This window comes from Aedes aegypti, chromosome 1 (genome assembly GCF_002204515.2).
Source record: "Aedes aegypti strain LVP_AGWG chromosome 1, AaegL5.0 Primary Assembly, whole genome shotgun sequence".
Classification (NCBI taxonomy): domain Eukaryota; kingdom Metazoa; phylum Arthropoda; class Insecta; order Diptera; family Culicidae; genus Aedes; species Aedes aegypti.
Genome location: NC_035107.1, coordinates 201900071 through 201923646, shown reverse-complemented (window position 1 = coordinate 201923646; position 23576 = coordinate 201900071). Strand labels below are relative to the sequence as shown.

Here is a 23576-nt window from a genome sequence, read left to right as displayed (position 1 = left end):
ATGATTCATCATATCTTGCAGAACACCTCCTTCCCCCTAATAACATGACGTACTTAATGTATGACCCCATATATGGTTCTAGATCTATTTCGAGGCCCATACTGCCGTTGGTTCTACGCATATTTGTCCCGCGGTCCATAAGGGTGACATAGAACAAGGGACAAGTACCGTGGACGTACCATATTTGACGCGGTTAAGAAAATTCTAAATTCAAACACTTGTCAAATTGTCTAAATCTGTCCGATTTTGTTGAAATTTGAACCTATGCTAGCTCAACTATTATAGAATTAGGGAAAATTTAGTAAAAAAAATATTAAACGTTTTTTTCTTCATGTTTGATTGACTTTTTGTGGAACACATTAGGTTCCTTAATTGACGCATCAATTCTTCAATGTGCCTAATTTGACGCACTATGTTCCTTATTTGACGCTCTTACAACAAATTGCTTAAGTTTAAAATATACAAGAGTTTCAGTATTCAATAGTTCAATTAATTGAAAAAAGCGCGTTAGAGTGAACTTAAAAGTTAGAATCTTCGGAAAAAAGTTTTGAATGACGTCATCCGGTAGTACTTTTGCTATGCGTTTAGTTAGTGTAGAAAATAAAACCGGCGATTGAGTTCAATCCATAGTTAAGCATTATTGTTTATTTTAAAATATTTTCGTCGTGATATCAAACAAGGAAAAGGATTGAAAACTACGTTGCGCTGGAACGGGGAAGGTAGTTGATAAAATAAGGACAAATTGGTCAAAAACTAGAACGAAACAAACCGGTTCCAAAAAATGGCCGGTTGAGAATTTTCGTTACTTATAAAACGTGAACTATGCCTACCGTGAACGTACCATATTTGACGCGGGTCCAAACTTGACGCATTTTCTAATTAATGTTATTATAAATTAATTCTAGTTCAGAATAGCGTTCGGAATTTTATTCCTAAATCTTCATTTACATGTTATTGAATGATTTCAATAAAAAAAAGTTTATTTTTGATTAATAATAGGCAAAAAATAAACATTATTTGAAAATGCATCCGACATGTGCGTCAATTATTTTATTCCTTAGTGAATGTGCTAAATATTGTTAATCAATTTTCATTAAAATATTGTGCTGTTTTACAGCAATATCATCAACAACAGTCAGTAATATTCTTTTATTCATAATTTGACGTCGAAATTTTTCTGTTTTTAAGGTTTAAGACATATTTTTGTATGAAAATCTTGTGCGTCAAGTTAGGCACACAATGTTCCTAATTATTTGCTATTTTGTTCAGCATGTTTTGTTGAATTGAAAATAGGAAAAGAAATATTTATGGTGCATGCATTTTAAAAATCCGTCCGCAGAACAACCCAATGCTTTATGTAATCACATGTAAAGGGTCACCCATAGATTGCGTCACGTTTTTAGGAAGAGGAGGAGGTTCAGGAAAACGCAACGATTCATACAAAATATTCGCATTTTTCATAAAATAAATGTGGCCAAGGTTGAGAGTGGTTGAAAATTGTACAATTTATCGCGGTTTATGGACGTCCCCTAATGTTTCAAGGAAGCTTCAGGAGGTGAGGTGTAGGTTCAATGGTTTGTTTCGTATAATTTATACACTAGGGGGTGTCCATGAGATACGTGTCACAAAAACATACAATATTCTACAAAAACCCCGTCCATCCTTTCTACATCACACTTTTTATATGGAGCCTTAAAAAACTTGTATGATTCATCATATCTTGCAGAACACCTCCTTCCCCCTAATAACATGACGTACTTAATGTATGACCCCATATATGGTTCTAGATCTATTTCGAGGCCCATACTGCCGTTGGTTCTACGCATATTTGTCCCGCGGTCCATAAGGGTGACATAGAACAAGGGACAAGTAGGCATAGTTCACGTTTTATAAGTAACGAAAATTCTCAACCGGCCATTTTTTGGAACCGGTTTGTTTCGTTCTAGTTTTTGACCAATTTGTCCTTATTTTATCAACTACCTTCCCCGTTCCAGCGCAACGTAGTTTTCAATCCTTTTCCTTGTTTGATATCACGACGAAAATATTTTAAAATAAACAATAATGCTTAACTATGGATTGAACTCAATCGCCGGTTTTATTTTCTACACTAACTAAACGCATAGCAAAAGTACTACCGGATGACGTCATTCAAAACTTTTTTCCGAAGATTCTAACTTTTAAGTTCACTCTAACGCGCTTTTTTCAATTAATTGAACTATTGAATACTGAAACTCTTGTATATTTTAAACTTAAGCAATTTGTTGTAAGAGCGTCAAATAAGGAACATAGTGCGTCAAATTAGGCACATTGAAGAATTGATGCGTCAATTAAGGAACCTAATGTGTTCCACAAAAAGTCAATCAAACATGAAGAAAAAAACGTTTAATATTTTTTTTACTAAATTTTCCCTAATTCTATAATAGTTGAGCTAGCATAGGTTCAAATTTCAACAAAATCGGACAGATTTAGACAATTTGACAAGTGTTTGAATTTAGAATTTTCTTAACCGCGTCAAATATGGTACGTCCACGGTACAGCACTCCAACGCTTCCACAAAAGTTTATTCCGGATTTTTTTTTTGTTTCGACATTTTTTACGAAATCTCTCATGTATTCCATGCATTTTTCAAGGATTTTCTCAAATATTCATCCTACGGTTACTCTCAGGAATTGCTTCAAAAATCCTTCAAGCATTTTTCGATGATATCTATAATGAACTTTTCCAGGAATTACTCGATAAATTGGATTCTAGGATTCCTCATTAAATTCCTACAGAAATTTCTCTTGGAATGTCTCCAGCATATCATCAAAATATTGTTGCTGTGATTCAAACATTTCTCTAATATTTTTTTCTAATAAAATTGCCCAATCTCTATGGATGTTTTTTAAATATTTCAGGAAGAATTCTATCACAAATTTAGGTGGTCTTTCTAGTGAAGATACATCGAAGCCAAACCACGAATTTTCAAGAGCACAAATCTAGAGAACCAGACAGCCGTTTGTGTTGAAAATTTAACTCACTGGTCACTCGGTGACCAATCGATCATATTTTCAGCGCGAATGGTTGTCAGGTTCTTTAGTTCTATTTCTAGTAGAAATTCTACAAGGCGTACTTAGAACTCACACAAGTTTTATCTGCAAAAACTAAGCAATCTAACAATTTTCCTTGAAATTTCGCCGGATGAATGACTTGAAAACATATTTGAAGACTTCATTGATAATTTTTTCCAAAAAAATTGTAGGAATTCCTGAAAAAAATTTTGAATTGTAAACGATGCTCTAAACGATAATGCTGAAGGAAGTCCTAGAGAAATAAATGGAATATTTTTTGGATGAATGATTCCTGTTGTGGTTATCCTTAAAAAAATCCAGATTGACTAGAAATGAAGGCATATAAAAGAAATTCTTGGAAGAATTAGTTCGTGCAAAATCTCAAAACAAACTCCTGAAGAGATCAGCGAAGTATTGCTGTGTGCATTTGAAATGCAAATATCAAATGCGGGAACACCGACGCGGTAAGATTTTTCACAAAAAATGCGGTGTCAAAGATAGATTTTTCTTGCCAGGGCGGCGCACAGAGGTTACCTCATAGTTCATAAATCAAAAAATTCAACTTCAATGAAATCGTGATATTTTTTCAGGGGTAATCATGTTAAATTTTTAAGAACAAAGTTCCATAATTGTTTTTGCTGAATTCTTGTTTTTTTCGTTTCGATATGGGTCATTGAAGTGAGATAAGTTGAGTGGAAATATAAAACATAAAAATCTAAATATTTTCAACACTTTCATTACGCTTCAAGAAATGTTAACGATACTTTACAAGTATGCTATCAATGGCACTGGTTTCCAATGAGGTTTAAGTCGATCTCTAAGAAAAATAAAATTGAAATTTGCATATTTTGTTTGGAAACTACAGCGCTGATTACAGCTTAAATTCGAAAAAAATCGAAATTCTGGAAACATTCACTGAGCTGAAAAAAACGTTTTCCGGCGCCGGTCACGTCCTAGCAGTCAAGTGGGATTGGAGGAAGGAATGTTAGTGTGTAACCTTTGCTATTTGGAGACCGTGTTTGGTTCTGCATACCCACAAAGGTTACTGGGAGGGATGTTTGTTGATGGGGAGGATCGTTGGGTCACAGGATTAACTTTGATAAGCGATTCGACCATGATAAATGATTATTTGTAAGATTTAAACGTGCTTATAGATATAATGTATTCGATTAATATGAAAAATTTCCATGTAGAAGAAAATAATGTCGACAGTGAAGAACCGCGTTCAAAGTTTTTTAAACAAATGGCTATAGCATAAAGTGACCAGACGTCCCGGATTGTGCGGGACAATCCCGGATTCAAGACATCTGTCCCGCATTATCGAGCGTCCCGGATTCGATCAGTCGGCTTCTATCACATTTCGACAATATTAATTGAAATGTGATGATGATTTACAAAAACGTACAATATACGACACATTCATTTGAAAATCTAGGCAAATAAAGTAGGATTTCAAAGTTTATTCTTGCAATTAAATGTGATCATTTCATAGTCGTAAGAAGTAGTTTAAGGTTTTCCAGTTTCAGGGGACCAACATTTAGTGTATAGGGCAGATGTTCAATCTTTGAAATGTGTTAGAGCATGGAAACAGTTTCACCCCTGGCTGTCATTTCAAATTTTGAATTTCATAAGTTTTTTTTTCTATAATTTGTTAAATATTTTATAAAAATCAATTTTGTTAACTTACATACATAGTCAGTGACAAAAGTTGGTTATCAAGTGCTATTTTCCCATGCACAGCTTTTGGTAGTCCGATTAAGCAGAAATTTCAGTATCGAACTACCGAGAGACTTCAAAATTTAATTAAAAAACGATCAGTTGTGGATGTTTGGTGTGTTCTGATAAATTGTGTAACTTCTGAAAGTAAACAACTTTGCCCAACAAACCAACCACCCAAAACTTATCATTTTTTTTTTTAAATTTTAAAGTCTCTTGTGTACTTACCTTTGAGAACTCTCTGAAACTCTGGAAAATACTGCAATGTATTGAATTCACTACAGACAAAACTTCAAGTTGTTTGTAGTTCGTCATTCAAATTTCAGCCAAATCGGATAACCAAAAGCTGAGATACAGACCCTCAAATTTGTGCATTTTGTATGGAAAAACAGCAGTTGATTGCTAGTTTTTGCCATTGACTGTAAATCAATGTTGTCTAAATTAGTTTCACAATATCTAAATTCATAATAATATTAAAAAAAGTTGTAATAAATGATCATTTTGCACCCTGTTTTACGACACCAAAAGGATAGACGTAGTGGTTCACATATTTGGAAAAAAAATCTAATGATTTTCGTTTCAAAACATTAGATTATAAAACCGTGATTTTCTTAGGTTATGACCTCAAAAGGAAGACAAATATCACGTATCGTGTAATGTTATATGATACATTTTAAAAACTTTTATTTTTGTCCCGGATTGAAGCAAAACATATCTGGTCACTTTACTATAGCACAACATTCCTATATCTATCAGGACGAAAGCATATGTTATCATATTTTACTCATATGAAAAGAAAAACGTAAGAGTTTGTTTCCCAGATACGACCGCCAAGTTGACATTGGATAACGTTAGCCTCTTCTATTTCCTGTCTTGAGACCGTCACGAACTTATGAAAGATTTCTACTGCTAAAAATTCAATTAATTTTCACACTTTTTGTTGCATGTTAATTCTGATTTATTATAGACATTGTGTGTTATTATTTTGTGTTAATACAAAATAATCATTAAACATGTATTCAGAAGCTTAGGCCATTAAATCGAAGACTTTGCGCTTAATTACAAGTATCAATGATAATTCAATAATCGAAATAAAACAAAATTGGTAAAACAATGATTTATTGGCTTGAAGAATCATTCGATATCATGGGTGCCGAACAGCACAGTTGTGCTGGTTCGTTCCGAAAGGGATATTCAAACAAATTTTCAGGCCAGCCATGTTGTATGCTGTACCAATATTGACTAGCTGTTGTAATACCAGGAAGAAAGCCCTGCAGAGAATTCAAAATAAAATTTTGAAAATTATTCTGAAGCTTCCTCCTTGGCATAGTATCAATGAGTTACATAGAATATCCTCTATTACCACGATTAATGCGTTAGCGTTATATATTTAGGTTAAGTAAATTGAAAACGTTTTTTTTTCTCTTATAAGCAGGTGAAATCAACTCACCTGTAAAGAATCCTAACTGCTACGGCAAATCAAATGTAATATGTTGTTAACAAAATGTTAATAAAAGCCTCATTTTGTTCTATTTTTCAGGTACTTGTAACCAAAATACCGAGAACGGAATTCAACCTCGGATTACAATGGACATCACAGGATATTCCTGCCGGCGAAGAACGACAGATGGACCTGGTTTGGAATCCACTCAAAATGTTCGCCAACAAGGAAGTGCTGCAAATGAGCGATAGTTTTGGCAACAAGAAAGACATCGCGCTGATCCTCAAATCCGTAGAACTGAGAAAAGCTCCCCCAGTTAAGAAACCAGTATTCAAACAAGTACCTCTTGTTCCCAAGAAGCTCAAACTAAAATCTCCATCACCGCCTAAGGCAGTATTAAAACGCAATCTGCTGGTCAAAAAACGAGAGTCGCCTGCAAGAAAAACCTTTGCATCACCTCCACCACTCGCACGACAAGCCGCACCAAGGATTAACGTTTTACAGCCGAGCAATGCATCCAATCTATTCAATTCCAGTGAGTTCAATTTTTCAAACATTTCGGAATGTATTTCGGTGAAGACGAAGACCAACAAGGAAAATGTTAGTCCTGTCACTCCGGAAAACGCTTCGAAGCTTTTTAGCAATCTCAAATTCACACCCTCGAATTCACAATCCAATTTGTCGTACCTGGCAAGTCTGCCTACTCCGGTAAATTGCTACAATATAGACGACATCCGATTGGACAAACCGAATCTCCTTCGTAGGCGACTCAGTATTTCGCCGGAGATCAATCTGGACGATGAAGAGCTCACTCCTCGGATCCAAACCAATCAAAGCGTACTGGCCATGAAGGAAACTCCCAAATCTTGTTACACATCATCGAATCAAATGCTATCGGCACGGAACCAACAGCTGAGTCTCACCCCAACCAATGCCACACGAAACGAATTCGATCCGAACTGTTTCTCAACCGTTACGAAGCAATTCCAGTCCGGGAAAACCTACCTGATGATCGATGAAACCGGCGAAAAAGACTCGAACAAACAGTTCAACTATTCCCACGATCTGGAACTGACCGAACTGCAACTGAAATGCTCCCCAACGCCGTTCTCCCGCTCCGCGAAAACCGATTCCCCCTGCAACGAGATCCAGTTGGTTTTCCTCTCCAACCTGGAAGCGGCCTTGCACGAATCAGACCATCCCAAAACCCTGAACAAAACGCAAACCGTTTCGCCGTACGCCTCAAACCCGCAACTCTCGATGATTGCGGAGGAAAGCTCCCGGGAACTGGGCGTCACGTATCACGCAGGCCGCAACAGTGAAGAGCTTCACCAAATCCAGCAAAAAACGTTCAAAATCGCCAGCCACGAACATTTGACCAAGTGCAGCTCCGACGACAACATTGTGCAACATCTCACCATGGAGATCAAACAGCAGCAGCAGGGATCGATGCCGAATCTGAATGCCGCCGTCGCGGGGGAGTATGAGGATGATGGCGAGGCGCGGATGATGTTCAAGGCGCACGAAATCCGGGCCCAATCCAGTCGGTTCAATTTGCACGAAATCAGTCGGATCAGTGACGAGATGAAACCGCCCGGAACGAAGCGCCATCTGGACAGTAGTATGGCTTCGGTAGACCTAGCGGATGAGGCGCTGGCGGCTGTGGTCATTTCACCGCCTAAAAAGAGCAAACTAATGCAAACGACGCCTTCGATGGGCTCGATGCAGAGGAGTTCGTCCGTTGGAAGCGGCGGAAGTGGTGGCTCAAGAAGTTCTACGATAGGAACGGCATCGACGAGGAACCGTTCCATGAGCACTTCGACTGCCGCCAAGCCGTGCTTTCAGGTAAGATTTAGTTGAAAATGGGAACATATTTCAGATTAAGTACTAACACGGTATCTATCGTAGAAGAAGTTTATTGGAAAATATGTACCGTAGTCCGGGATAACATTGATACCGTAAAACGGGGTATCTTTGATAATGCGGGTAACTTTGATAGTGCGAGACCCACCACATACTAAGCCAAATATCATAATTTCTGTTAATCAGTTAAGTAAAACGAATGCAAAACTAAAGAATATTAGTATGACACTTCATGTAACAGCTGTTTTCATTTGAATTGAGAACATTTGAGGCTTGATATAAGAATTTTAAAAATTGAAACGATTTTAGCATTTTCGGAACGCTTACCAACAATCTGTTCTACGACCACTATATGATGAAGTTTTGAATAGATGGTCACTTATCTTTGACAGCCTGGGTATCATAGAACTTGAATATGGTCTCAAATCTCTTAGCGAATATCATTTTCACAAACTGGGACCATTTTTGTAATCTATGTCAGAAATTTCCATACACGGAGAAAAAAGAATGGTCCAGTCAAGCATAATTGCTGGTAGATCAATCATATTTTATATTGAATTTCATTCAACCATACATTAAAATGGATTCAACAATAGTTATGGTTGGTTCAACTACACAAAATAGTTGAATCAACCATAAAATTACACAAAATTCCAAAGTGTACCCCGTCTAAGGACGGGGTTGGGTATAACGCAATTGCGGGCCGCCAGGTTCTGATTGATGCAACGTTTATGTAAAGTTCGTCAAAAAAACTTATAAAAACTCTATTCCGTTACATGCTATAAACATTTATTTTCACAATGAAAAATAATCCAAAATTTGCTGCGCCTTGGGAGGAAAGAGAAAAGCCCTGTTGGTCGTTCCGGTATTGTTATCCTAGAGATAGACACTTGAGATATTTATCAATAATTAGTATTTCATTAGATATTGTACTTTCTCAGATATTTGAAGAGATATACAAAAAAGTGCGACTAATAGATTTTTTTTTTTTTTTTCTCACAAACCTTCATGCTGGTTTTCCATATGAAAGTGGGATTTTTTTTTCTCTTTTTTAAGTTTCTCGGTTGACAAATACAACTGTTGCTGGAGTTCAGTAATTATTGTTTACGGCTAAATTTGTAATCGATTGCTGGTTATCAATCACTTGACATATAAATTACTGAAAATTAGTAAACCTGATAATGTTGACAATTATCCAGCAAGTTAAATTGCTGAATTCCAGTAAACAATTTCAGAAGTGCTGTACATCATTAAAATGGTGTATTGATGAATGGATTTCATCAAACGAAATTGCTGGAAGACTGATCGAAAATTTGGTGTGTAGCTCATCAATAAAAGGAAACGAATCACTAATCATGCATTGAAAATATTTTATCGATAAATATTGAATTGAACTTTTTACGAAGAGTGTCTTTGCTATCAATGTTGCCCCGGATTACAGTACAATCAGCTTTCGTTCGTTGTAGGTCTTGTTCATTTATGGGGGGAGGATGGTGGTGTCTAGCCAAAGATCACGGTCCATACAAATTTAAAAATTTGCTGTATGAACAAAATACCACGAGGGGGGAGGGGAGTTCTGGAAGACCAAAAAAATGACCACGTGGTAATAGACAGCCCCAAAATAGAAAATTCTCAAAAAATATAGTGTACTCTAAAACTAAGTTACACAAAATCGGGCTCTTCTGGACTAACACACCATGTGTATAATTTTTTTTATTTATAGATTTATAGATTTAATTCAACGGACCTTATATTGGTCTTATTGAACTTATTGAACCGTGTGATCATGGGTCCGAGAATATCTGCCGGATTTGTCACGTCGCACCAAGTGGTTCGACTATGTAGCCGCTATTCAACCAGGTGATTTGGTGATCATCGTGAATGATAGCGTACGCAACGGATGGACCCGAGGCGCACCACGTCGTCTTGTGCCGGTCGGATTGTTTTCGAGAACCATTTTTACCGGGTTGGTATCCGACATTCTGGTGACATGCCCGGCCCACCGCAGCCTCCCAATTTTTGCGAGGTGGACAATGGTTGGTTCTCCCAGCAGCTGGTGCAATTCATGGTTCATCCGCCTTCTCCACGTTCCGTCTTCCATCTGCACTCCGCCGTAGATGGTCCGCAACACCTTCCGTTCGAAAACACCTAGGGCGCGTTGATCCTCTGCACGTAGGGTCCATGTTTCGTGCCCATAGAGGAGTACCGGTCTAATCAGCGTCTTGTAGATGGTCAACTTCGTGCGATGGCGAACTTTGCTCGATCGGAGCGTTCTACGGAGTCCAAAGTAGGCACGATTTCCAGCAACGATGCGTCTCTGGATTTCTCTGCTGGTGTCGTTGTCGGCGGTCACCAGTGAGCCGACAACCTCGATTTCATCACCGTCAATATGAACTCGAGGTTGGGGGCGTGCCGTGTCTTCTCTTGAGCCCCTCGCTATCATGTACTTCGTCTTTGACACATTGATGTTCAGTCCGATTCGCCTAGCTTCAGCCCTTAGTCGGATGTACGTGTCCGCCATCGTCTCAAAGTTGCGTGCAACAATATCAATGTCGTCGGCGAAACCAAGTAACTGAACGGACTTTCTGAAAATCGTGCCACTCGTGTCTATTCCCGCTCTTCTTATCACACCCTCTAAAGCAATGTTGAACAGTAAACACGAAAGGCCATCACCTTGCCGTAACCCTCTGCGAGATTCGAAGGGACTCGAGAGTGTCCCTGATACGCGGACTACGCACATCACTCGCTCCATCGTCGCCTTGATCAATCTTATCAGTTTGTCCGGGAAACCGTATTCGTGCATAATCTGCCATAGCTGTTCTCGATCGATTGTATCATAGGCCGATTTAAAATCGATGAATAAATGATGTGTGGGTACATTGTATTCGCGGCATTTCTGCAACACCTGGCGGATGGCGAATATCTGGTCCGTTGTTGCTCGTTCGCCCATAAATCCTGCCTGATATTGTCCAACGAATTCTCTAGCAATTGGTGATAGACGGCGGCATAGAATTTGGGAGAGTACCTTGTAGGCGGCGCTCAAAATTGTGATCGCACGATAATTGGCGCAATCCAACTTGTCGCCCTTTTTGTAGATGGGACACACGACACCTTCCATCCACTCCTCCGGCAATACTTCCTCCTCCCAAATCTTGGAAATAACCAAGTGCAGCGCTCTTGCCAGTGCATCACCACCGTATTTTAGCAACTCGCTCGGAAGTTGGTCCACTCCAGCGGCTTTGTTGTTTTTCAACCGTCTAATCTCCGTTTCTACCTCTTGGAGATCTGGAGGCGGAAGTCTTTCGTCGTCCGCGCGTGCTCCCAAAATTATTTCCGTGCCACCTTCGCTACTGGCCACATCACCATTAAGGTGCTCGTCGTAGTGCTGCCGCCACCTTTCGACCACCTCACGTTCGTTCGTGAGAAGATTTCCGTAACAGTCTCTGCACATGTCGGCTTGTGGCACAAAGCCTTTGCGCGAACGGTTAAGCTTCTCGTAGAACTTCGCGATCTCGTTCTTCTTGATGGCGCTTTTTTCTTCGAAAGATCGAGTTTTGTCTGTTCCGCGCCTGTTTATACCGTGCCTCGTTCGCTCTCGTGCGGTGTTGCAGCATTCTCGCCCATGCTGCATTCTTCTCATTCTTCAACTGCTCGCATTCGCCGTCGTACCAGTTGTTTCTCTGATTCGGGGCCGCTGGACCTAGTGCTGCTGTTGCGGTACTACCTATGGCGGATCTTATGTGCCTCCAGCCATCTTCAAGAGTGGCGGCGCCAAGCTGCTCTTCCGTTGGTAGGGCCACTTCCAACTGCTGCGCGTATTCTTGGGCTACTTCTGAGTCCCGTAGCCGCTCGATGTTAAGCCGCGGCGTTTGGCTTCGACGCGAGTTGTTCACCGTCGAAAGTTTTGAGCGCATACATACAGCAACTAGATAGTGATCCGAATCTATATTCGCACTGCGGTATGTGCGAACATTGGTAATGTCAGAGAAGAATTTTCCGTCGATTAGAACGTGGTCGATTTGGTTCTCGGTTAGGTTATCGGGTGATCTCCAGGTGGTCTTATGGATATCTTTGCGGGGGAAGAAGGTGCTTCGGACTACCATACCACGAGAGGCTGCAAAGTTGACGCATCGTTGGCCGTTGTCGTTAGATACGGCATGCAGACTGTTCCGCCCGATCACCGGTCTGTACATCTCCTCTCGTCCTACCTGTGCGTTCATGTCGCCAACAACAAGTTTCACGTCACGCGGAGAACATCCGTCATAAATCTGCTCCAGCTGCGCGTAAAACGTCTCGTAAACGTTCTCGTCGTCGGGTCTCCCTTCATGTGGGCAGTGTACGTTGATGATGCTGTAGTTGAAGAAACGGCCTTTTATCCTCATCTTGCACATCCTTGCGTTGATCGGCTGCCACCCGATAACGCGTTGTCGCATCTTGCCCAACACTATGAAGCCAGTTCCTAGCTCATTTGTGGTGCCACAGCTTTGGTAGAAGGTAGCCGCTCGATGCCCGCTTTTCCACACCTTCTGTCCAGTCCAACAAAGTTCCTGCAGCGCTACGATATCGAAGTTGAGGTAACGCTTTCGCTTCATAAGCGGAAGGTCATGGGTTCAATTCCCAGCCCCTCCACAAAAAACCAGTCCAGCCACCAGAAGACGCCGCACGGAGGACCGTGCTTTGGGGGAGCACATCCATCCTCCGTCAGTATCAGATGGTGACTGAGACAAACTGACCCTCTTCGTAGGCAGCAAGCCTCAAACGACTTAGGAACACGGCAAAATGAACCACCGCATGAGCAAAGGACTATGGCTTATGGAAATCGATTGGACTCAACAGCAGAGCTCTCTCCTACCTGCTCGTCGTGAGAGTAGAAGAGAGTGAAAGCAGATGTAAATATAGATTAGTTAAAAATAGATCTTTATCGGCATAGTAGATACAGATGAACTGATTCCGGCACAGTAGTGGCCACGAGCAAGGAGTGCTTTAAAAAAAAAAAAAAAAAAAACGATTTCGAAGTTACGGGGATGTAGTTCGTCATAGATTATCCTGTCGCAACCTGCGAAACCAAGTGACTTGCAGTTCCATGTTCCAAGTTTCCAATCGTAATCCTTATTTCGTCGCGTGGGTCTTTGCCAATTGTTCCGGGTCGTATTATCTCCTATGTTATTCGCAATAAGGTTTTTTGGTTTTTTACGGGTGGCTTATTGGGCCTACGCCAACACTCCTGTCTCGCCGGAGCGCCATCGTGCCAGCTCTGTTTAACGTCCCAACTAACACTAGGACGATCGCGCTGATGGGGCTACCACCTTGGATTTAGCTGTGCGCGATTCAGCATTTCTTACTCAGCCGCTGGATACCAGAACAGACGCTGTTTGAGCCGCACCTCCTGGTGAACAGACGCTCGAGACGTACCTCCTCAATCTAGCTGATGTCAGAAGGACAACAGTGCCCAGGCTGCACTACCAGCTAAGTACGCAATCCTTAGCTGGCGGTCTTTGTCATCGTTTGACCCGTGGAAGCGTGAGGTAGGGACTTGTGAGGACCAGAGCTGTGTTGAACGCTCCTTCCTAGTTGTCGACTCACCGTTTTGCAGCCGTTGGTTAGCCGTAAACCACGATTCATAATTTAAAACAAGTAGCTATTATTACCTCACGAAGCTAGGTAGAACTCGTGTAGTTTATAATGAAAACAGATATCAACAGCTCTATGAATCGCCAATCGGTTGTAACTTGAGTTACTGTGCACGTGCGGTAGCCTTAGGTGCATGAGCCTCATTGCTTGCCAGCGCACGGGCGCTCTGTACATTGTGAGACCTTTTTTGGTGCGCCTCATTTTTCTTGAGATGTGTCTCACTGCGATCTCATGCGCTCCGTCACATGTGCTGTTCAAAATTCAGCGCAATAATTGAAGTGATTACAAAAGTTTTAAACGAGGATCGAATTTGTAACTCTTGAATCGCGAGTCTTCGACCATAACATGTAGGCAGGGATTGAATCTTGAGAAAATTGAGAGAATCTCTCACGTATCGCTCTCTGTAATTATCATAAAATGCTGCACATTATGAGAGACTGTTTATCGTATACTGCTACAACTTTGATCAGATTGGGGGGATAGTGGTGCATGATAAAACCCCTCTAAACATGCTCCAAGCCTGGGGGACACTATTGCTATTGGAAGTTTGTGGATTGTGCATCGTGCCAGCAAAGAAAAACCCCTATCCCCAACGGTAAACTAGTGAGAAAAATGGATTTTATCATCGCTCTCTCTTTGGGGCTCTCGCTTGCTGCTTCCATTTATCAGACTTGTTACACCTTGCGATACAATGACGATCGTGGACCACAACAGATGGGATGTTTTTCTTTGCTTGCTTTGATCGTGCTTCATACTAAAATGAGAGCGAATTCTGCAATGCCTGCATGTACAGTTGTGTTCAGAATAATAGTAGTGAAAGCCGATTTTCATACAAAATGCTCAACTTTGGCATGCTGTAACTTTGTTTCCTTATGAGCAATCGGCATGAAATTTTGGCAGTGAACTACAATTATACTCAATTTTATTATCACAAGATTTGGAAATTTTCACACTACCGGCTAAAAACTTAAGCACCAGGTAAAATCGCTCAAAATAATAGTAGTTTTTCTTTTGTAAATTTTTGTTCAGCAACAATTTTATAAAAAAATTGGCTTGTTCATACATTTATAACTTGGGTGGGAATGGTTGAAATGATGAATAAAGAAAAATTAAAAAACTCAAAATACAGCAGATATTCAAATTATTAAAACTACTATTATTTTGAGCGATTTCACCTGGTGCTTAACTTTTTAGCCGGTAGTGTGAAAATTTTCAAATCTTGTGATAATAAAATTGAGTATATTTGTAGTTCACTGCCAAAATTTCATGGCGATTGCTCATAAGGAAACAAAGTTACAGCATGCCAAAGTTGAGCATTTTGTATGAAAATCGGCTTTCGCTACTATTATTCTGAACACAACTGTAGGCCATCTAGACACCTGCATAATGAGGCGAAAATAGTTGTAGAGGCTCTCCGTTACTACGCAGTTGTTTCACAACTTGGATACCGATGGCGAGCCGTAGCGCCGAGCAGCGCATGAGACGAGTCTCCCCGAGTGCACATCACTTACACGCAAAAAAATTGTGCGGTAAAAACTAAAATTTTAAGCGCTCGCACCGGCAATTTTCAGAAGACCAGAAATGCGCTCGATTTTACCGTGTCTATAGTCGAAACCAGATAGTCAAACATGGTTTCTGTCAAATGTATCGGCAATGTGGTGGGAGGTACTATAAATATATTAATTTGTTCTGAAATTCCATGGTAATTTTAAGAATGGGCGTAGTCAGCTAAAATAGTAGTTTTTACTGCAGATTTTTTTCCCGCGCTTTTGGAATTTTCGTGAGTCTCCGTCTAGCGCAGCACACTAGGATTCCGATGAGCTGAGAGACGGTTTGGTAGGAGGCTCGCCCGTACATTTATGTGCTCCTGAGAAATATGTAACTCTAGTTGTAACTAGCGAAAAATCAGTAGAAGTTATTTTAGCGTTGAATTTAGTTCAAAAGCAGTATTTGGCTAATAATGTTGAATTTTCTTAATTGTAAGTAATATTATTAAAGCATGAATATTTTGAATTCATTTTCCATTTTTGAGCACCGGCAAAGACTGCATGATTCTGCAAGTTTACAAGCCTGGTTGTAACCTAACAGTATGTATTGGACACCTATAGAATAGACACCTATAGCAATTAATAGACTGAACTTTGGGGCGAAACTCAGCAGTATATCTAAAAATATAGTTTTTGTTGCCCACAAGTGGATAACGGATCAAATATGTAAGTTTACTGCGTAATCATCCTAAAATTGTTACCAAGAACTAATTAAATGGATTCTACCCCATTACCCCGAATCCCATCACCCCGAATGCCATTAACCCGAATGCCATTTCCCCGAATTCCAAAACCCCGAACGACCCATCACCCCGAATAAAATGACCCCGAATGCCAATATCGTGGGGAAATGTCATCAATATGGTCATGTCAAGATAATTGTAAATTCGGGGAAATAGCATTCGGGGTGATGGAATTCGGGGTAATGGTGCATTCGGGGTAATGGAATTCGGGGTGATGGCAATCGGGGAAATGGTATTCGGGGTAATGGGGTAGAATCAATTAAATGAACTTAGCTTTTAGCGCTTGTAACACCAATGGTGTTATTGCTTAAAAGAAGCCGAATACCCTACCGCACGCCAACACTATATCTATTGATTCCTTGTTTAACTTTGATTATTCTGGTCAACCATGGAGTGAGTAGCAACTACGAATTGTACGGTCATCAATGCTCATGCTCATGCTCAATCGTCCTTGTGTCGCGACGAGCTTTCGGGCATTTCTGGTTCATGTTTGAGGTGAATTCTGAAAGCTCCAAATCAGTTGCTAAGGTACAGCTGCACGTGTTGGAGTTTTATTTTTTGGCGGCGTGTCGATTTGACAATGATGGGCGAGAATAGACGTGGTGATTGCACAATGTAGTGGGCTTCGGTCTTGGGCTAGTGATTGGTGATCGATGGTTGAAGTTTGTCCCAGAGTAGTGCCATTGATTTATTGTTCTGTTACGAAATGGCCTACATGAGTGAATATTTGTTCTACGGCGATGACGAAAGTGGCGATGAAGATATAATCATGCTGGAGCTTATTGACCCTGATTCTTGCTCCGAGGTAAACGATTGGTCCTTTGTGGTAGCTTTATTTTTTGTCCAACAAAGTTATTTTTACCAATGTGAATGGTATCGACTTGTGAAGAGTGGGAGGCTGATTTGTAACGTATATTGTAACGATTACTGCTGATGACATAATGTATACGCGTGATTTTGTGAGCAGTATTATCAATTTTTTGTAGTTCGTATGGGAATGTGAGGCAACAAGGACTTATAAAACTTATAAAATATTTTTAAAAAATCACAATTTGATTCCAAAATAACCTATTTTTCCGCCAAAAAAGGGGTTTTACTCGATTGACACTCCAATACGACGCATATTGCGGCCAAATAAGAGTTCAGTAGCTTTCAAAAAACTCCACTGCCGAAGTGAAGCAAAAGTGCCAAGAATAGGATCCGGCTCCCTTATTTTAAAAACTGTTTTAATTATTTCAAATGTGTGTTATTCCAGTAGACTCAGTTTTCCCACGCGCATACACAAATATTTTAATTCCATTTGCAGGTTCCCAAATCAACTGCTCCCCGTTCGCTATCACTAAGACGCGTCCCAGTGTCCAACGGGTCTTCCAAGAAACTGCCCCTCGAAGAGAAGCGCATCTTCCTATACGATTCGGAACTACATCTGAAAACGCTTATCAATCCGGATCCGTTTGCAGCAACGACAACATGCGACCCCTTCCTGACCACTACAATGTACCTGGACGAGAGGGCCTTCGAAAAGTACGAACGACAGTTGAAGAAATGGCTGAATGCACTGGTCACAATACCGGCCGATCTGGACACAGAACCCAACAAACCGCTGGACGTTGGAAAACTGTTCGACGAAGTAAAGGGCAAAGAGTTGACGTTGGCCCCCACCAAGGAACTGATCTCATCCAATTACTACAAGAGCCGCTTGAATCAACTCCGAAGCGCCGGCATTTCGTTGTATCTTAGCGAAAAGGTCGCCGAACCTTTGCGCAAGGTGCGATCAGCTATTGAAAAGAAAACGATGACCCTGCGAACGGATCGAGATCTGCATCTGGATTTGGTACTGCAGCGTAGCGTTCTGGAGCTTTTACTCTGTTTCAATCCGCTTTGGCTCAGACTGGGTTTGGAAGTGACCTTCGGGGAGCAGATAGATCTTCAGTCGAACCGTGACGTGATCGGTCTGAGTACATTTGTTATTAATCGACTGTTTCGGGATCGCTACATGGAAATGAAGAACTCTAAAGCATACAGTTTATCTCCTTCATATGCCGAGCACATGAAAAAGTTTACATTCCGCATGTTTTTGTTTCTGTTGTTCTTTTTGGATACTGCTAAGAATCAACGGTTGATTAAGCATAATCCTTGTTTGTTCGTTAAGAATGCTCCTTACAAGGAAACCCGAGAGATTCTGATCAGATTCTCGTCGCATCTGATTGCCGGAATCGGCGATATAACGAAGCATCTCAAGCGCTTCGGATATGTTCTGACACACAAGCAGACCTATCTGGACGAGTTTGATTACGCATTCGAGAACTTGGCGGTAGATCTACGCGATGGAATCCGGTTAACCCGGGTAATGGAAATTATTCTGCTGCGAGAAGATTTGACCCAAAACCTGCGAGTCCCGTCGATATCGCGTCTGCAAAAGGTTCACAACGTCAATCTGGCTTTGAAAGCTCTTGAAGATGCTGAATACCAGATAACGGGAGACATCACTGCCAAAGATATATGCGATGGACACCGTGAGAAAACCCTGTCGTTGATGTGGCAGATTGTGTACAAGTTCCGCGCACCGAAGTTCAACGCGGCAGCGAATGTGATCCGTGACTGGTGGAAGCGGAACTGGCTGAAGGTGGTAATTAGTCGGCGGATCGAGGAGAAACGTCGGCGGAGACGAGAACAGGCGGCCGTGACTATTCAGGCCGTCTATCGTGCTTATAGGACGAGGCAAAATTTCCGCCGGATGCGTGCGGAGAAGTTGAAGGCGGTGATCATTTTGCAGAAGTATTCACGCAGGTTAGTGTGATTTCTTGTACAGAAATTCTTATTAAGGGCTTTATTTTTAAGCCTGGTTTAAATATGATCATAAGAATTGACGATAAGAAATGATTCAATTTATTAGGAAATCACACCTTGCTGGCAGATTATTTTTCTTATTCTCTTTTAAATTCAATAATGGTGATTTTCAAAGAATATATCCTGATAGGTAGGTATCCTTCCTTGTTTCCCCTTATGGTTTTTCAAAAGTTTTCTACAGGTTTGTAGCAAGGAAATCTCCAGAAGCTCTTGTAGAACAACTGCTTCACTAAAATTCTTGGAATAAATGGATAACATTTCTGTAGTAATTCATGCAGAATGTTATAAACGAAATTTACTATATATGTACAATTGTCTGTCGTTCTTGAATTCGTGAAATCTTAGAGTAATTCATATAGAATATCATGGAAATCCTTGGAATGTATTTTAATTCATCAAGAGAGAGTTTTTGGAAAACTTAAGGAAAATAATCAGGAACATTCCCAGGAATGCCCCCGTATTTCCATAAATTCTCCCAGGGATTATTCCAGAAATTTACCAAGGGATGATCATAGCAATTCCTCCAGAATTTGCTCAAGAAAATCAGCAGTTAAATATGACATCTTCTGTAATTTCTACAGGGTTCCCAGGATGTTCTCCATCCATTTTTCAAAATGTTCCCGTAAACGATTAACGAGAATACTGCTAGAACTTTCTTCTTCGATTAGCTAATCTAGGGGGGTCCGTAGCCTTGAGGTTACGCTTTCGCTTCATAAGCGGAAGGTCATGGGTTCGATTCGCAGCCCCTTCACAAAAAAAAACGCCCAGCCACCAGAAGACGCCGCACGGAGGACCGTGCTTTGGGGGAGCACATGCATCCTCCGTCAGTATCAGATGGTGACTGAGACAAACTGACCCTCTTCGAAGGCAGCTAGCCTCAAACGACTCAGGAACACGGCAAAAATGAACCACCGCAAGAGCAATGGACTATGGCATATGGAAATCGATTAGACTAATCGCAGAGCACTCTCCTACCTGCTCGAGAAGTGAGAGATTGAAAGAAGATGTAAATTTAGATAAGTTAAAAATAGATCTGTATCGGTTAAGTAGCTACAGATGAAATGTTTCCGGCACAGTCGTGGCCATGAGCACAGAGTGCCTTTCAAATAAATATAAGGAAAAAAAATAGCTGATCAAGCAATTTATATAGGTCTTCCTTCAAAAACTTCCGTGCCAGTACCATATTATAGACAGCGCCATATTCTGAACGGTCTGTTCCTTATGTTGAACATTCATTGTTTTTACATCCAAAATAGTAAACTGTCAGTTCGAAACATGGTTCATTGTAACATTTCAAAATTAAAATACATGGTTAAGTTGTTTTTTTTTTCAACAAATATTATAAGTTTCTTTTGCTGTCCATAATCATCATTTCCCCGAACGCTTCTTTCGATTTGTTAGAATATGTTACCTTTCTCCACAAATCTGGACATTAGAAGAGGGCCCAAGAGGTCTGTACACTTTTTTTTCAGAACCGTTGCTGTTGGACCCTTTTTAGCCCTGCCAAGTAAACTAACACCACTATCAGGATTAGTGTTAGCAGACAGTGTTGCCACATTTTTTCAACTCTTATCTGTGATTTTGGTTGAAAAAATCTGTTTTTATCTTGGGTCAGTTTTCAAAAATCTGTGTTGGGTAAAACATTTCAAATTGTAGTTAATAAGATAGGGGTATTTGGAGATTGTTGATATTTTTCGGCGATTACTACACACTGAAACACGATTATAACGTGTCATCATCAGATTTGTATAAATTTATCGTTCGCCACCAGTGTGGTTTTAGTAATAAAATCACTCTAGAGGCGAATGATCGATTTATACAAATCTGATGATTACTGAAAACCAGTAAGCCGAAACGTTACAATCTTCAACTTTCTCCAAATATAACAATCGACGTTAGTCAGCCCGCAGAAGTAACTAAATAGGGCAACGAAAACTTTTGCAAACATATCCAGTCTCTAGTAGGAATGTTAATAATTATTCGTGTAAGATTTTTCTACTAACAAGTTAAAAACATTCCTTAAATTCTGGAATTCTTTAGTATTTGAGAACAGCTGAACAATAGAACAGCATTTTATTTTAAGGGGGCAGGATCCGTCATTGATTTCGGAATTTTCAAAAGCAGTTTTTTCGTTCAAAATCCAGAAAATTTACATGAAAATGTGTTCACTGTTTTCTATTCTCCAGCCGAAACACAGTGAACACATTTTCATCGAATAATTTTTAGATTTGGACAGAAAAACTGCTTTTGAAGTTTCGACAATGCACTATGGTCCAGGAATCAGTTTTACGCGGAAAGATGCATTTTGAGCTTTAGAATGAAACATTAGACAAAAACGGTCTTCTACAAAGTTGTTTGTATTAGTTAAGCCCTTTGTTTGGTTTTATTGGAAATTAGGGTGGACCACATTTTCATTGAAATTGTGTAACTAACTTTCTTATTTGTAAAAATTATATTATACATGCTTCAGCAAAGTTGTAGACCATTCAATTTCAAGCAACTTTGCCAAAAAAAGTTTTTTTGTATCTCTTAAATTGACGGATTTAGAGCTTTTTTCGTACGGTGACATAGGGTGGTCCGAACAAAACTGGTTTTCTGGCTCTAGAGTTTTCAATTCAAATTTCTCATCAAAGTAGTCTATGAAACACTTTTAGAGCTTTGAAAAATGCGTAATTTGGTGAGTGAAGAAACTCGCTATCTCGTTCCGTTTAGGAGTTATTGTTGTTTTTCTCTCAAAAACATGCCTACTTTGATTGTGAATATCTCTGATTGGGGCAAATATAAAAAATATCTTTTGACGGCGTTCAAAAGACAAAACATAATTGTACATTATATCAAAAAATTACAGATGTGTTATTTTTGTAACTCTAATAAAACGTCTTAAAAGTCAAATATTTTTTATCACAAAAACTTCAATAACTTTTGAACTAAAATAGATATCAACAATCTTTTTGCATGAAAATATGCGTTTTGTCAAGTTCTAAAAGTCGTTTATAGACGACATTGACGAGAAAATAATATTTAAAAAACTAGAGTTGAAAAACTTATTTTTGTTGGACCACCCTGCGATGATTAGGAAAAAATGCTCTAGATTGGTCAAATTTTGAGCTACATAAAAACTTTTTTTGGCAAAGTTGATCAAAATTTCAAGTTCTACCGCTTTGCCAAAGAGCATATACCAGTATTTTTGCAAATAAAAAAGTTGATTATATGATATGTGTGATATTGTGGACCACCCTAGTTTCAATTGACACAGTATGAAAGCTTACATTTTGAGTAACAATTTTGTAGAAGATCATTTTTGTCTAAAATTTCATTTTCATGCTCAAAATGCAAAATAATAAAGAAATACATACTATGAGAATCTTCAAAACAGTTTTAGAGCCCTATCTTTCTTATTTCAGATTTCTCGTCAAAGCGGTCTATTAGCGACTTTTAGAACTTAACAAAACGCAAATTTTCATGCAAAAATATTGATGATATCTATTTTAGTTCAAAAGTTATTAAAGTTTTTCTGCTTAAAATCCTTTATTTTTCAAGGCATTTTATTAGAGTTACAAAAATAACACATCTGTAATTGTTTGACATAATATACATTTTTATATTGTCTTTTGAATGCCGTCAAAAGATATTTTTTATGTTTGCCCCAATCAGAGATATTCACAATCACAGTAGGCATGTTTTTGAGAGAAAAACAACAATAACTCCTAAACGGAACGAGATAGCGAGTTTCTTCACTCACCAAATTACGCATTTTTCAAAGCTCTAAAAGTGTTTCATAGACTACTTTGATGAGAAATTTGAATTGAAAACTCTAGAGCCAGAAAACCAGTTTTGTTCGGACCACCCTATGTCACCGTTGGAAAAAAGCTCTAAATCGGTCAATTTAAGAGATACAAAAAAACTTTTTTTGGCAAAGTTGCTTGAAATTGAATGGTCTATAACTTTGCTGAAGCATGTATAATATAATTTCTACAAATAAGAAAGTTAGTTACACAATTTCTATGAAAATGTGGTCCACCCTAATTTTCAATAAAACCAAACAAAGGGCTTAACTAATACAAACAACTTTGTAGAAGACCGTTTTTGTCTAATGTTTCATTCTAAAGCTCAAAATGCATCTTTCCGCGTAAAACTGATTCCTGGACCACTGTGCAATGACGATGATTACGATGACGGAGCGTGAGCGTTAATATGTCAGAATCGTGCCCAAAACTTATGTTTTGTCAAAAATCCTAAAAATCTTTTTTTTATGAGCGTAATCGAGTTTTATTAGGCTAAAACGAAGTATATTGACAGCTATAAAAGGTATGCTATTCACGATTGTACATTACCGTGCCCGTACCATATTTGACGCGGTTAAGGAAATTCAGAATTCAAACATTTGTCAAATCGTCAAAATCTGTTCGATTTTGTTGAAATCTGAAGCTATGCTAGCTCAACTATTATAAAATTACAGAAAAATCAGTAAAAATAGATTAAACATTATTTTCTTCATGTTTTGATGATTTTTTTTGTGGAACACATTAGGTCCCTCACTGGGACATTAGGTTACCACTGGGAGATAGAGGAGTATCGTTTCTTCGGGTCTGGGTCATTTGGTATAAAGCCATTTGGCATAAGGTCATTTGGCATAACGCCATTTGGCATAAATCACATTTGGCATAACAGCCATTTGGCATAACGGTCATTTGGCATAATTTTGAAGAATGTGAAAATAAAGGGTCATTGGGCA

At 39.5% G+C, this 23576-nt stretch overlaps 1 protein-coding gene across 1 annotated transcript in view; it reads left to right on the top strand.

Annotated features, from left to right (window-relative positions):
* The window catches only part of LOC5577527 (protein abnormal spindle), a 69842-nt gene that overhangs the window by 7534 nt on the left and 38732 nt on the right, over positions 1-23576 (top strand). Inside the window, exons 3-4 of the mRNA XM_021857253.1 lie at positions 6307-8052; positions 17298-18781. Of these exons, the coding sequence (XP_021712945.1) occupies positions 6307-8052; positions 17298-18781 (3230 nt within the window). The remainder of the gene's footprint in view (positions 1-6306; positions 8053-17297; positions 18782-23576) is intronic.